Here is a 14,083-nt window from a genome sequence, read left to right on the forward strand (position 1 = left end):
AAACTGTAAGAAGAAGCGCAAACCACCCGAAATTCGTAAGCGGCGGATTGATTTTCTTTTTTCTATTATTAAATCTACGGAGCTTTCTCTTCTAATCCCGGAGCGTGACTTAATTCCGAAACTATGCTGATTAATTGGAAATTACTTAGTACACGACTCCGTGTGCACCACCTACGTCTTCTGGACAAAACACTTGTATAAAATTGTTCTCGGGTTGTAACAATAGCCGGTAAAAAAGATATAGAGATCTGGTTGTATACTGATAGGCTCTCGAATCGCGAGGTGGATCTGATCCATCGTCTGGGGCGCAAACAATGCGAATGGATGATTTATGTTATCCTTCATTTACGGCATAAGATGCTCACGTTCGATAACGGTCCGACTCGATCAGATAAAGGTCGAGCGTGTTTAACTGCTCGGCCAGTTAAAGTTATGTTTCAGAAATTTGAATTATTAAAAAAACGGGGGGAGACGCGTTGGAGGTAGGTGGGTGTGCATTTTAATCGGAATAGACCCGACGACAGGGCGTTGCGATGTGACAGAGCGGTTTACCTTCGAACGTTCTGGTAATTTCGAAGGTTTTCGACGGTTAATCGAGTTAGAGATTGGCATTGGACCGAGGGATGCTCTAAGAAAGGTTACGGTTTGCGGGGGGCGCCGAGCACTCCTGAAAATGGAGAGAGAAGCGTTTTGGAAGTGAAAAATTGTAACGAATAAAAAGGTGGGATGGAAGAACGAGAAAGGCGCGATAAGAGGGAATATATTTTAGTTTTGGGGCTCGAAAGTCGGCGGAGCAAAAAGCGGCGCGGCATAACAATCATCCGGCTCTGTTAATTCGTGTGTAGAGCATCTCGGCGATTGCGGACTGTCCATGTCCACCGCAGAAGCAGACGACGTCGGCATAAGGACCAGGGATAGTTACGCGATAGCACCATCGTCCATAAAGGCAGTACAGTGTATATAGCAAGGAGTTTATCACAGTCCACCATGCACACTGGCGGATGTGATAAGAGTAGGCACCAAAACCGTGCCCAAATAAGGGCAATTTGAAACTCAACGTGTCTTATCAGTATGATACAGGTTTTGGAAAGCAGTCTAAACAGCAACCTTCCCTGTCAAGTTGTCGGCGTAGGAAAACGGAGAGAAAGAGAAGAGGAAAGGAGGGGGGAAAAAACTCTCCGATGTTCTGGTGACAGATAGAAGATCGCTTATTGAATGGGGCCGTCCATTCAGCACCGATACCCAACTTCTAGCGTTTGTAAATACTTTATTGACGTCACAATGAGATCGTAAGTGACGTAGCTACTTCCTACCTCCAATGTAAAATCTCGGTGGGAATAATCATTGGCCGGAGCTGCTCGGAATACATTTTATTTCCAGTCAGAATAAAATATCTGGAAAGCCATCTGAAAATAAAGAGCTCGTTTAATAGTTTATCTTGATGCAGGAAATGTAGCCACGAAACAGGATGAGATAATCCTTTACTCTTTTTATTTATTTATTTTATTTTAGCCCCTCTTCTAAGAATTGCATTTCGAAGGATCACATCGGACGATAGGGCGAGTTACCGCTGCAATTTTGAATTATTTCCAGAAATAAGTCTGGTAATTACGCGCGTATTGTTGAGAGAAACATTTTAGAAATTTCACATTTTCTTCGGAAGAATTTTTCGGGGGTGGAAATTTTACTAACGGTTACTTAAGGCTTAATTTATTTTCAGATCGAGGTAGTCGGTGCGGAAGGAAGGAGGAGCGATTCGTCTAGTTCAGCCGTAAATCCTCCTAAATCGTCGCGTCTTTAGAAGACGACCGCAGATTTAGAAAGGTGAAGGAAAATCAATTGCAGCAACTGGACCTGTAGCTGTGTGACATCTTATTTTTCCCAATTAAGAAATGGAAAGCGTGATTTTGATAGAACCCGAGATAAACTTAGTAATTGCAGATTGCAACATTTCCTGTTAAGATTATTATTATTATTATAAATAACAGTTTTATTCAAGTTTGTGGTTTGCCAGGACGGTAGATAGCATCGCCTTTTTCACATTTATTTTTATTTATTTTTCGCGTGCTCACGGTTCTAAGGGTGTGTCTCGATGAATAAATACATCTTTTAAGTTTAGCGAAAAGAAAAAAAAAACAACAGAAATACGAAAATATTCGACATCCTGTTTATTTTAGGAAGCTTTCGTCCCGCCATATGGAGCGTAAATTACAAATAAAATGAAACAATACGTTGGTATTACGCGCTAATGGAACAATTAAAATTATGAAACGTGTAACGTATTACGTAGCGTAGTTTTAAGCTCCCAAATCTCCACCCTTACGCGTAATAATCGTAATTTAATACCGTTAACCGGATGCTGATGTTATTTCAGAAATAAATGATTTCTTTAAGATGAAAAGAATATGCAAATTACCAAGTTTCCTTTACACGAGTGTCTTTTCTTACAAATCTCCCTCTAACAGAATTTAAAAGAATGACACACTTTATACTTTAAATTATTTATTTATTTACTTATTTGTTATACAAATGCCCATTATCTTTCGTCTGAATCGCTATTCAAACGAAAGATAACGGGCAATTATATTATAGATACGTAGCAAATAAGAAAGAAATAAGAGCATGTAGCAAATAGAAAGGAAGGTACTTACGAACCCATTGAAAGACACTGTTCTACACAATAGGAAGATACTCAATGATGAAAATAAATACGTAAACGTCTTAAAAATTCAAGGAGCGGACACCTAGTACGAATTTCTTACTCTTACTCACATTAGTTACAAATATGGACTCGTAATACAATAGTGTTTATAACCTATATAAACATACTCTATTATTATGCGAAATTTATATAGCCTACATAATGATAAAAATGGTGAACGGTGATTTTATTCTTAAATCCGTATTCTAAATTTATAAATTTATAAATAGGGGGAAAAAATAGCAAAAAATCTATAATGTAAACTTAGAAATACTGGAAAGATTTGATGCTTTACCGAGCTTATCTTATTTTTTTTTTCTTATAGAGAAGTTAAATATTAATAGAAACAATCGGATCAAAAAACGGAACGAAGCGAATTGCAAAGAGCTATAAATGAAGTGGAGCGACGTGTCCAAATGAGTTATAATTAAAATAAACTTCTCCCCTCTCTCTGGATTTTTTTTCGAAGGGGTTTTACGGTGGGGCGTCATTTTGATCAGAAAGTCATTTTCTTCGTTATTAGAGACTCACAGCCGAAAATGGATAATAAGAGATAAATGGAAGTGATAGGAAGTCTATGATGAACCAGGTCCTCTCCACACTACTTCTTTTTTTAGTAGAGGAAATTATACAGGGTAATCAGAAGCACGAGTTTTTTTCATCCTTTCTCATTCTCTCGCTCTCTCTCTCTATCCCTACGGCTGGTCGAGGTGAGAGAAAAACTGCCTCTTATCAATTCTACCGTCGAATGTTTTGTTAAGAACTGTAGATGGGTATTGACGATGGGTAAGGAAACGTTAGGGACACAATTGCCCAATCCTCTAGGGGAGAAGAATAGGGAAAGGGTTGGAGCGAAAAAATCTCTCTTCTACAGATGATGCTCCAGATAGGAATTTCGCTTGATTGGATTCGGCGCTTCGTTATTCTTTAAATTACGGCTTTCTTCATCGACTGTTTCTGTTTTATTACGTCTTCCACCTTAATTACGTTCTCCGCCGAGAACAACTCTCCTTCACTTCTTATAAAAGGCAGAAACGAAAAGATATAAAGCTAAGGCTCCATAATTATTTAATTAACGGTCTTCTTAGGGAGATCGGAAGGAGACGACGAAGAATAAACAATGCAAAAATATAGGATAGAGTTAAATTTATCTTCGCGCCGAGCTATCTCCTTATCTTCCAATTTTTTTTCTCTTCTTTATTCATCATTTTTTTTAACATTTCGTCATATCTGTACTTAGCCGATAATTCTCATCAATACCTCTTCACGTTCTTTAAAGAAAATCTGGGTATATCTGCACAGGAACGATGCAAAAACTCTCGTATATTCGCCCTCCGCCCCTTTGATGTTAATAAATATTTCAAAAATCGAATTTTTCATTCTATTGTCGAATTATCCAGATTATTTTTCTTCACTCCGCATAATTTACCGACCCTTTATTCGTCTATAAACAACGAAGGAAATCCTCAAAATTCCTCCTAAATTTTCTCTAGGATTAAAGGCGTTTTTTCCTCTTAGTGGTTCCTCAGCTTTCCTATTTCGGAACCATTAACGGTTAAAATCCTCCGGCCAATAATGTCCACTACGAATTTTACGTCCGTAATACGTCAATTTTATATTCATTCTTAAAGAGTATTTAATCAACAGAACTTAGGAATATTGCGCGTTATATACGGAAAGGGTATTGATCAGCCTCGATAGTTAATGCTAAGAATTTAAGAATCATGGCATAATTCCGAGAGACAGACAACAAGAAAATTATTCTTTCTTACAATTTGTGATTCAGCTCAGTTTATTGATCAGATTAATCATCACCTTGTGGTCAGTGGGTAATCCTAGCTGTCAAGTTTCTCTTATCTTATTCGAGAAGACATTCGGGAATCTCGAAGAAAGATTAGCACTTTCTTTGATAATGGTAAATTAGAATTTTCGGTATTCATTTTTTTCCTCTTATAAAGATATTATTGTAAGTATTCGAAAGGGTAAGGACCCAACCGGGATCGATATTTAATTATAAAGCGTAAACATCCGTGAAAACCAAGCGCTTGAGCTTTAATGAATAATTTTATGGCCTTGCATAATTATTCCTGCTGAAAATTATTGTTAGAGGAGCGATTTTGACTGGTGCAAGAAAGTTTTGCCAAACTACATCGGTGCAATAATTCAGGAATAGTTTGCATAATAACACAACGGTGCAATACCTCGTCTAGTTTAAGCCGTGCTGGAAAGATGCTCTTCCAAGCAAAAACGTCCTTATCGAAATATATTTTAAGAGCCAACTTTCCATGTTCTTCACTCCTAAGTCTACTTTTAACAGGAAAAAAGAAAGGATCGTCAATTAAAAATTTTAAACACTAAATCGCGTATTGGATGTTCTTAGTGCGTGTCTTAAAAGCAGTTTTTTTAAACAGAAGTGAAGTCGTAACATTATCATATAAATTGCTAGTTATTCCGAGCTACTTCATCATTTTTGAAACGTAAATAATGGACTTTAAATGAATATCTATACGAGTTTTAGGCGCATTCCGTCATACAGAAACGAGACAATTAGGATAAATTAAAATTATTCGTAAAAAAAAACCATTCTTTCCAAATCTAAGCGGCAAAATACACTTAAGAATGTATTAATTTTACGGAATATTCGTCTCTTTAATTAAATTAATAAATAACCTAATGCCTGGCGGAGAGTGTCCAATTGCCAAAAAAAAGGCAAAAATTTTTGCAATTCTGCTCAGACAAAATCGACTCGAGGCGTCGGTCTAATGTTATTCGAGACGAATTTCGCATCAGTAGCCGGCTATGACAATTTGACAATACAGTTGTGACAAGAAATAGCAGTTTTAGCTTAGTTTACGTCTCGAGGGAACGGGCATCTCGCACACATTCTCTCACTCGCTATTTTTTTTCTTCTTTTTTTTTTATCAAAGTTCCATCGTTCCCTCCCTAGGTGTAAGTGTAATCACACGGCCTGCTTATCTTGCTTCCAGACTGGAGGTGTAACCAAATGTATGGGGAGCCTATTGAAGCGCTAAAAGTTGGCGACGATAGATGGCGCCGCTATCGACGCGGCCGAGCGGAAGGAAAAGACCGATGAGAAGGTTTTTCTTTCTCTCTTCGCTTCTCCTCTGTGAATCGTTGCCTTTTTTTTTTTTTTTTTTCCGTTGCACCTTCCCCCTGCCACACATTCACGCAATTGTCGGACGACGGAGACATATCGCGCACGAGCTGTAAAATACGGATAAGCCCGAGAAATAGAAGCAGATGCTAAACGTCCACCTTTCGGAATGAGTAGGATTTGCAGCTGAGATTTTTCCCTCCTGCATTTACAGGAACTCAACCCAGGTCCATTCATTTGAAAAATGCACCGGCAAAAAGACGACTGGAAATTTGTAGGGAAAAAAAAGGAAAAGGGAAAAAAATATATATTCCCCTCCCCGCAGAAAGGTTTTTCGTACTTGTTTATCTCGGAGAGAAATCGGCGCGGGGACCCCCCTTTTAACACGGAGCATGCAGGCATCGACTCCTCTACTTTAATAGGAATTCGATAAATCATAAATTTACTAATAAAGATGGTGGCCGGAGTGCGTTACGAGACTTTATACGATTTTTCGCGGGCTAAACGACCCCGCTTTAAAATTGTTGCGCAACTTTTAAGGCACGGACACCGGGAAAATTGGCTCAACGTTTTTCGTAATTAAATGGTAAAGATTTTGCGTAATAAAAATGGATTAATTGTGTGGGAAAAATAGTAATTTCGTAACGAAGAAGAGAAGAGAAAGAATGCAAAATGCCAAACGATAAATCGGGGTAGAAAGAAGGAAAAATTCGGTGTTGTAAAAAGAATATTAGAAAAGCTATTAATACATAATAAATTTTGCAAGTGGGAAAACGGGCCGGCGTGGAAAAAAAAGGGGCAAAGTAAAGTTAGTAGTCGTAATTTTATTCGTTATTACGAGAATGTTTAAGGTATAACTATCAATGCGGCGATCACCATCTGCAGTCGGTTAATAGAGAGAAAGAATCACTTTTAACAGTAAAAAAAAGCAGCCAGGAGCAGATAACTATCGGGCGATGATTACAAAGAGAGAGAGGTTCAGCGGTTCGCATTGTGTCATGGAGCAATTTTGTGCAGGGCTATTACAACGTTGTTGGAGGTTAGTATCACGACTGGTTGGTCGGTCTTATCGCTTTTCGAGATAGGACGGATTTTACTTGGAGGGCGGATCCGTCTCTTTGCCTCTGAACCATCAACTATTATCGATGCTGGCAATCAGGCCTTATCTCGATTGAGGGAATGCAAATGTGACGGAGAATCTGTCGTTCCAGGGACATTACACGGATGTCTTTTCTGGCGAGTTGAGAGGAAAGTAAAATGGACGTTGATGAGTTTTATCGTTTACAAACAGCTACATTCGCTTCTACTTTTGTGTAACTCGATGAAGCTTTTCTAGGCGATTTTCTCACTTGTTTCTGCGATTCCTCGCTCGCCCCTTTCCAAATGCTTCTGGGCTTCCTCTTCTCTTTCCTCTTTATCGAACAAAACATCTTCGGTTTTCGAATATTTTCCAACTTCTATAAACATTTTTCTGTTCCTAACCACTTTCGATTATAACTATTTAGCGGGTCTCCGGTCACCCGCCTACGAACAGTCTGTAATTATAATTATTGAGATATTTTCTGGTATGCAAATCTTAATATCTAAAGTAAAAACCATAAGGAGAGATTTCTGCCTGTACAAATCGGCAAGGAACCGAAAATATTTTTACAATTCTACACTTAGGTCTAAATAAATAAACCTTTTATATTTTAGTATTCTAAAAATGAACAGAGCTGGGATAGGAATCTCGTACTTAAAAACGTGTTTTGTAAGCATTCTGGCATCACCCAGTGTCGTTTATATCTATGCAAATAACACTTAGTCATTATAACGGATCTTATTAAATATGCTAACGACTTATCTTATCCAGTTGTTAGACTAGCCTCGATGGAAATACCAGATTGCAGGTGGCTTATTTACAGCTTCCGAAACTCGAATTAATTATTATTATTTCTACAATTTATTAAGTCTGAGAATGTAGAAAATTTATTATTCAAAGCAAACTTTGTAACCGTCCAAAGAAATTATTTTTTTAAATCATTAGCTAATACAAACACTTATACCAGACGAAATTAGTTATCAATCTTTCTGCTTCGACAGGTGATTCTACCGACTTTAATATTACTTGGAAATGAGCAGATTCATCTTCTACATTACTGAAATTAAACTTACCTTACTGGCTCCGAAATGATTAAAAAAACAAGCAAGCCCGAGGCGGTTGAGTCTTTCCATTAGCAGCCCTACTATCTGAGGAGAAACACGTATTACAGGTCATCCCCGTTTAGTGTGTCGTATACGGGAGGACGAAGGTGTCTCCGAGTGACCCTTATTGATAAGGATATTCCTCCTCCTCCGTCCGAGATAATGCTACCCTCCGAATGTCGCCTAGACCTTGACAACACCTGTCTCGTGCATCATAAGGGGTGGGTAAGGGTCCTAGATTATCAGGGCTGGTCTTTGAAATTCTCTGCCCGGAATAAGATAAAAGAACTTTTTGGCTTCTTATCTGAAGAAAAAGAGATCTTTAGAAGATAAGTTCAAAACCAATTCCAGATGAACGAGATATTCTTAAGTATGAATTGCCCTCTATTTTAGATTAATGTTTTGAGTGCTTATATCTATTTTTTGTATCATAATTATATTTATCGAACTTGGCGAAAAGGCCTAATAAGCCCAAAGAGTAGAAAATTCCTTATTATCCATAGGAAACCGATAGCAATCTCTTCCGAGAAAACTATAATCAAAATAAATTTTAAAACGTGGACACTTTAATTCTGCGAATCTCTAAAGCCTCAAACGACTGGAAAAGTGAAAGATTTTATAGAATAACTTGGATTCTGCCACAGTCAAGCGCGTGATTTAATCAAGGGTGTCACTCGGTAAGACCCATATCAAAATAAAAAAAACAGTTACAAATAATTGTTTGTTTTTGAAGTTAAAGCGATAGGAAAGTTTGTTTGTATTAGAAAAGATAGACAGTTTTCCGTACGGGTTGTAAAAAATAGAAGAGAAACAGAAAGGGTTATCTGGGTCGCGCAGTTTCGATGATCTTTAACCCACTCGGGAACAAGTGACGTAGTACATTCGTCGATAAGTGCAACGAAACGTTATGAATCAGAGCCCAACTATTTCGAGTGAGACGTCCCCCCGGATAAGACCGATTTCACTTTGTTTTGCTTTACTATAAATAATTACTGCCGGGCAAACCTTTCACCGAATGCCACATTTAACAGGAGAACCGTCGGAACGAGCCGATCGGCTGGATAACCGGTTTTTGCCACCTCCTCGCGAGTCGGCATTTTATGCAAATCCAGACTTCGGCCGTCCCGGGGGATGTTCGAAAGTGGCAACTTATCACCCAACGGCGCCAAACCGCGGGCGCAGAAAAAGCCATGCCACCAATAATAATTATATCGGTTGGCCGTGTAATACGAGTGCGGGATGGCGGACGGGAGCAAAAATGTCTCCCTCTTCGATAGCCGAAGATAAAAACGGGCGAAAGAGTACGACACCGAAGCAAACAGATAAGAGTGGAGAGACAGAAGACAGAACCAGACATTTAAGACTGTGGTTATGACAGAGATCGCAGATAACGCCCACACAACACTTATATCTTCCCAAAGAAGATACGGACATTAGAGTGTCTGGTAGTGGCAATACATTTAGCCACCATATCTACGATCCTATTTTTTACCCAATCTTTGTCTCCCATCGTTCTTATCGTTGCATCGTGGTTTGTGCGCGCTCCCAGAGTTTGAAACTCTTCCAGTAATACTTTGCAATAAATTGAACGAGGCAACCTTTCCAATAATACGGACAAACGTCGTTTTCGCAGTGTGTCCCAGACAAATCCCACCCTCGATTATACGGTGCAGAAAAAATCTTGCGTGTTAAATTAATACTGGAAACTTATCTTCGTCCTATATTTTACTGTAGAGGACGAAGATAAGTATCCTGTTTTTGATCAAATATTTGGAATTTTATGAATAAACTGTAGATAATTTACATCTTTAAACATTTATAAAGTAATTTTTATTATGATAAACTTAATTAATAATTTATAAAGTGTGTCTTACAGTTTCTAGAAGGCGTCGAAGGGAGTGAATGTTCCAATGTAGCGAAGTGGGTGTTTTAAATAATCTGTAATAAATAAATGGCGAGGCCGATTGTAATTCGAAAAAACGTGATTATTTATTTTCAATGTACCTGATGATCTGGAGCCAATAACGACCTTTAGGCCGTATCTTCTTCATCTAAACTGCCTCTACACTTCCTCTCTAAACCAGATTTACAACAATTTGCAAGCTCTATCGATCTCATTGAAAGACTAACTGCAATAACTCTCTCGCAACACGTTTCACTAATGTATCTGTTTTATAAGATTATCTATTCCTTTATCTATTATATATTTTTTCGGTTTAATAAAAATAAGATTACTGTTATTATCGCTGTGACACACGATCCGTCTCGAGGGTGATTCCCGTATCGTAGGCCATGGCGACATCTGGTGATATTAAAGCGAAGATAAAACCGCCTGTGGAATTTGAACAAGTGTTCTCGATGGGGGTGACTTATAATAGGTGAAGATCGGCCCGTTTTAGGGAGTGTCGGGCGGGAGAGGGTGAAAACTGCCTATTTTCTTTACCTTCCTTCGAATAACGGATGGGAGGACGACTCTTCTATCGATTATTTAATCCAGATGATAATTTGTGTATCCGGATACGAATATCGTCTCGACACTGCCCGCCAAAGGTCACGATTCCAGATAAAATCTGATTTCTTTGCCGTAGGTTAATTCGACGTTTGGCGTGATGCGGAAGATGTTTCGAATTACAAAATATCAACCGTGAAAGAATCGATCGAAATAGTTAATTTTCTATCTTCGTTTGAAAGGACACCATTTTAGTAGGCTATCTCTCTATAAAATCTGATCGATTCTTTGCAGACTTAAAATCAATTATAAGATCTCCAATAGAACAACTCCAAGCTGGATTCTTGTTAAAATTTATGAATTATCACACGATTAACCTCACTCGTCCGGTTAATTTTACGAGCTAAAATTTATAAAATAAACCCCCTAAAAATGCTTTAATTTAGTTATCAAAGTTTTGTTAAATAAACTGGTCGAAAATGGGCCCTTTGATTAATGACGTTCTTGCATCAAACTGTTGCTCGACGAATGGCAGACAAGCAGAAAAATATTCTTCTAATACTTCCGAAGAGTCTAAACAGCCGAACTCTCCCGCTCCTTTGTATTTATCATCATCATCATCGCCAGTCACCCCGGTTCGGCCCCAAGGCTAGGTCGACTGGTACGCAATTACCGAACGCTCTTAGATGGTGGAGTCGACGTCGTTAAAGACAAATAATCCCTCTTTATAATCTGTAGTAGGTAATTCGAACTCCGAAGTCGCTATTCCAAAGGTCGTCGCCACTTTAACATTTTATACTACTTTAGTAGCCGGTGTTCAATAGGTTAAGTCGAGTTTCCACACCCATCGTGGCGACAGCCAAGCGTTAATTGTATAAATTAAGACACCGTCACAATACACTAGGACGTATCTTAAACGCCAGTTATGCAAGCGTATATTAAAATAGTGCATCATCTTTCTGGCAGACGACCTTTGAGACACATCAGACATCATCGATGAGGAATACCTATACGTGGATGGCTTTAGAATAAACTATTTCTCCGTCGTTAACACTTTAAACAAAGTCATAGACAGGCAAGCTATTTTGTCAATAAATACGTTACAGGCCGTAATTTTCAATTATAAAATTTAAAAAACAATAGTTTTCTTATTAAAATAATGAATTTACAGAATACGCAAATTATATTCTCTCCTCTCGCAGTATCAACTGGCAGCACTTCTCCTAAGGGCATCTTGCCCAAATTCGTCTCGCATACGATTAGGCCATATTCATTTCGTTTCATAATCCGCATATTTCTCGCTCCGGGTGTTCGAATTTGAACACTTAAAACGATTTTCGTCTCAGTCTCTTATCCGATTACAAATATTTAGATAAAGATAGGTGAGGTTGGAGTCGGAATATTGCTAATCGGCAATAAGAGATAGCGATTTGTGAATGGAAGCGCGCAAGTTCTATTTCTAAATGGTCTTTATCGAGTCCAAATATTTATAAATCCTTTAACTGGTGACTCGGTAGAAACGATGGGATTGTGAACAAATTACCGACTGTAGACGGAGTGCTATTTTGAATTTCCTGATGAAGAGATAGACCTTGCCTCCGAGCCATTTGTTAAACTGCTATAAAATGTTATTAATAAGTGATAACGGCAAATCCACCGAGGAAAATAGCAACGTTGTCTCTCTATTGATCCCTATGGGGGCTAATCGTTGCGCATCTCTGCAATAGTTTAGCAAAAGATCCTAATTGTGAAAATTGGATTTTAGTTTCGAAAAATATTTACGACGGTCAAACCTGTTAATAGATTATATTTCTACCATTTATTGTTATTATTAGTGTAACTTTTAATTGCTTAATTAGTGTTTATCTTGGCAACTCAAGCGTAGAAAATACGAAGATAGCTTAAGTTTCGGATTTTTCAACGATAAATTTCGAAGATATCGTTGGAAAATAATGGTAAAAAGTGAACTGTGAAGATTTTTATAGCAATTTTCAAATATTTAAAAATATTCAAACTTTTGCTTCTTCGTCCCAAACGTAAGCGTAAACACAGAGGCTTACTCTAATATTTTTTGTTTAATTCTTCATATTTCTGGGACTTCAACAAATTAAATTTTAACTACTACCCATTCTTTTCTACAATTTAAAGCGATTGGTAGGTAAAAATCTCCGTCGCAATGTCCAATCATCATCAGAAGGGCGAAAAATACATCTTTTAAGTTCCCTTTTTCACATTTATAGAGGCGAGGTGGTAACATCCCGGTAAGAAATACGTAGCCCACACGAAAACAGAAACAAGTTATTAAATTAAGCGTATTTTAAAAGATATACCAATCAATGATAATTTTACGGACAAGTCGACAAGGTCGTATCTAGTAAAAGACACCGATAAATAGAATAAAATCGAACACGGGCCCCGAATAACCGAAAGAATTAGGAATTATTAAGGGAGTGACGTCATCGGTCGAGAAGACCACGTTTATTTGTTTGTCGGAGTGACATGGTCATAGCACGAGTCGGAGCATCCTCGGTCTATTATAACAAAATGTGACGAACCGACAACACGAGATAAGTCCGATTATTATTCCGCGGCATCTCTTCTCTCGGCACGACAGGACGGAATAAAGTATTATTCTCCTTTTTTTCGCTATCGGAACCCAGATTTTGCTAAGTGAAAAAATCGGCCCCATCTTCAGATGGCTATCTTCGCGCTCGACACGTAGCGAAGGCTAAATCCTCGTGACGTCGGAAACACGCCGGTGGCAGTTGTCGGCGCTTGCTCGATGATCTCCGTATAGGTTCGGCTAGAGTAGTGGGAGCGCATGCGCCGAGAGCAGGAGTGTCTGGTCGCGCTGGCACACACGGCAGACGGCCAGATACGCACAGAGATCTCGTCTCGAACGGTACAACCCACTTTACAATCCAGGAGTTGACTCGATGCTTTGGAAACTCGAATGGTGACGTGGTGGAAATTGTCCGGAGATTGTAACAAATGTCCCGTCGGAAGCAATCGAATCCAAAGCCCTTAAAACGTGAGTACCCCATTGGTTATTCTTATCTAAAGAATCAAAGGTTTTGTCTAAGTCGAGAATAACGGATAAGCGAATTTCGCCTCTCCCACCGATCGGACGGGTGGTCCAATCGGGCCAGAAAGGTAAGTTTTCGGAAGGGTGGACCGCCGGTGGCAGACGGACGACACTACACCGCATTCGGGCTCCATTACTGGACGGTAATAAAGCGCGTGATCGGCCGGAGTAGACGAATTTCCAACGGGTCCGGGATCGGACAGTACGTGTCGATACGTCGACCGTGGACCCGGCAATTCCCCGACCGACGTTGCCATTTTCGAATCCGTAGTTTGACGATACGAGCGCGTGGTTAAGGGGAAATTTCACTAAGGCCTCCATCCCACGCATCCATAGAAAATGCCGCGAAAATTCGCGGAGGGGGAGGAGAGAACGGCGACGAAGGAGAAGAGAAGAAGGACGGGAGACGTTTGGCAAACGGAGAATCCCGGAGAGAAGAGCCGGGTCCGAGATGTGGCGCAAACGTTTCAATTAGCGAGATTGATGGGAGGTAGGGGCTAAGTGGGGAGGCGAGACGGAGTCGGCGTTAATTTGTCGTTGCGGCATGCC

General features: G+C 39.2%; 1 protein-coding gene across 3 annotated transcripts in view; it reads left to right on the forward strand.

The window, feature by feature from the left end:
• The first annotated feature begins 13,281 nt into the window (after nucleotides 1–13,281).
• Nucleotides 13,282–14,083, forward strand: part of ush (Zinc finger protein ush) — an 86,129-nt gene continuing 85,327 nt past the window's right edge. Inside the window, exon 1 of one of the 3 annotated variants that reach the window (XM_067288911.1) lies at nucleotides 13,282–13,480. In XM_067288911.1, the coding sequence (XP_067145012.1) occupies nucleotides 13,441–13,480 (40 nt within the window). In that variant the 5' untranslated portion in view covers nucleotides 13,282–13,440. The remainder of the gene's footprint in view (nucleotides 13,481–14,083) is intronic. The other 2 variants (XM_067288912.1, XM_067288913.1) reach the window with 2 other exon arrangements.

This window comes from Centruroides vittatus, unplaced genomic scaffold (genome assembly GCF_030686945.1).
Source record: "Centruroides vittatus isolate TY-2023 unplaced genomic scaffold, ASM3068694v2 scaffold_944, whole genome shotgun sequence".
In the NCBI taxonomy this organism is placed as follows: domain Eukaryota; kingdom Metazoa; phylum Arthropoda; class Arachnida; order Scorpiones; family Buthidae; genus Centruroides; species Centruroides vittatus.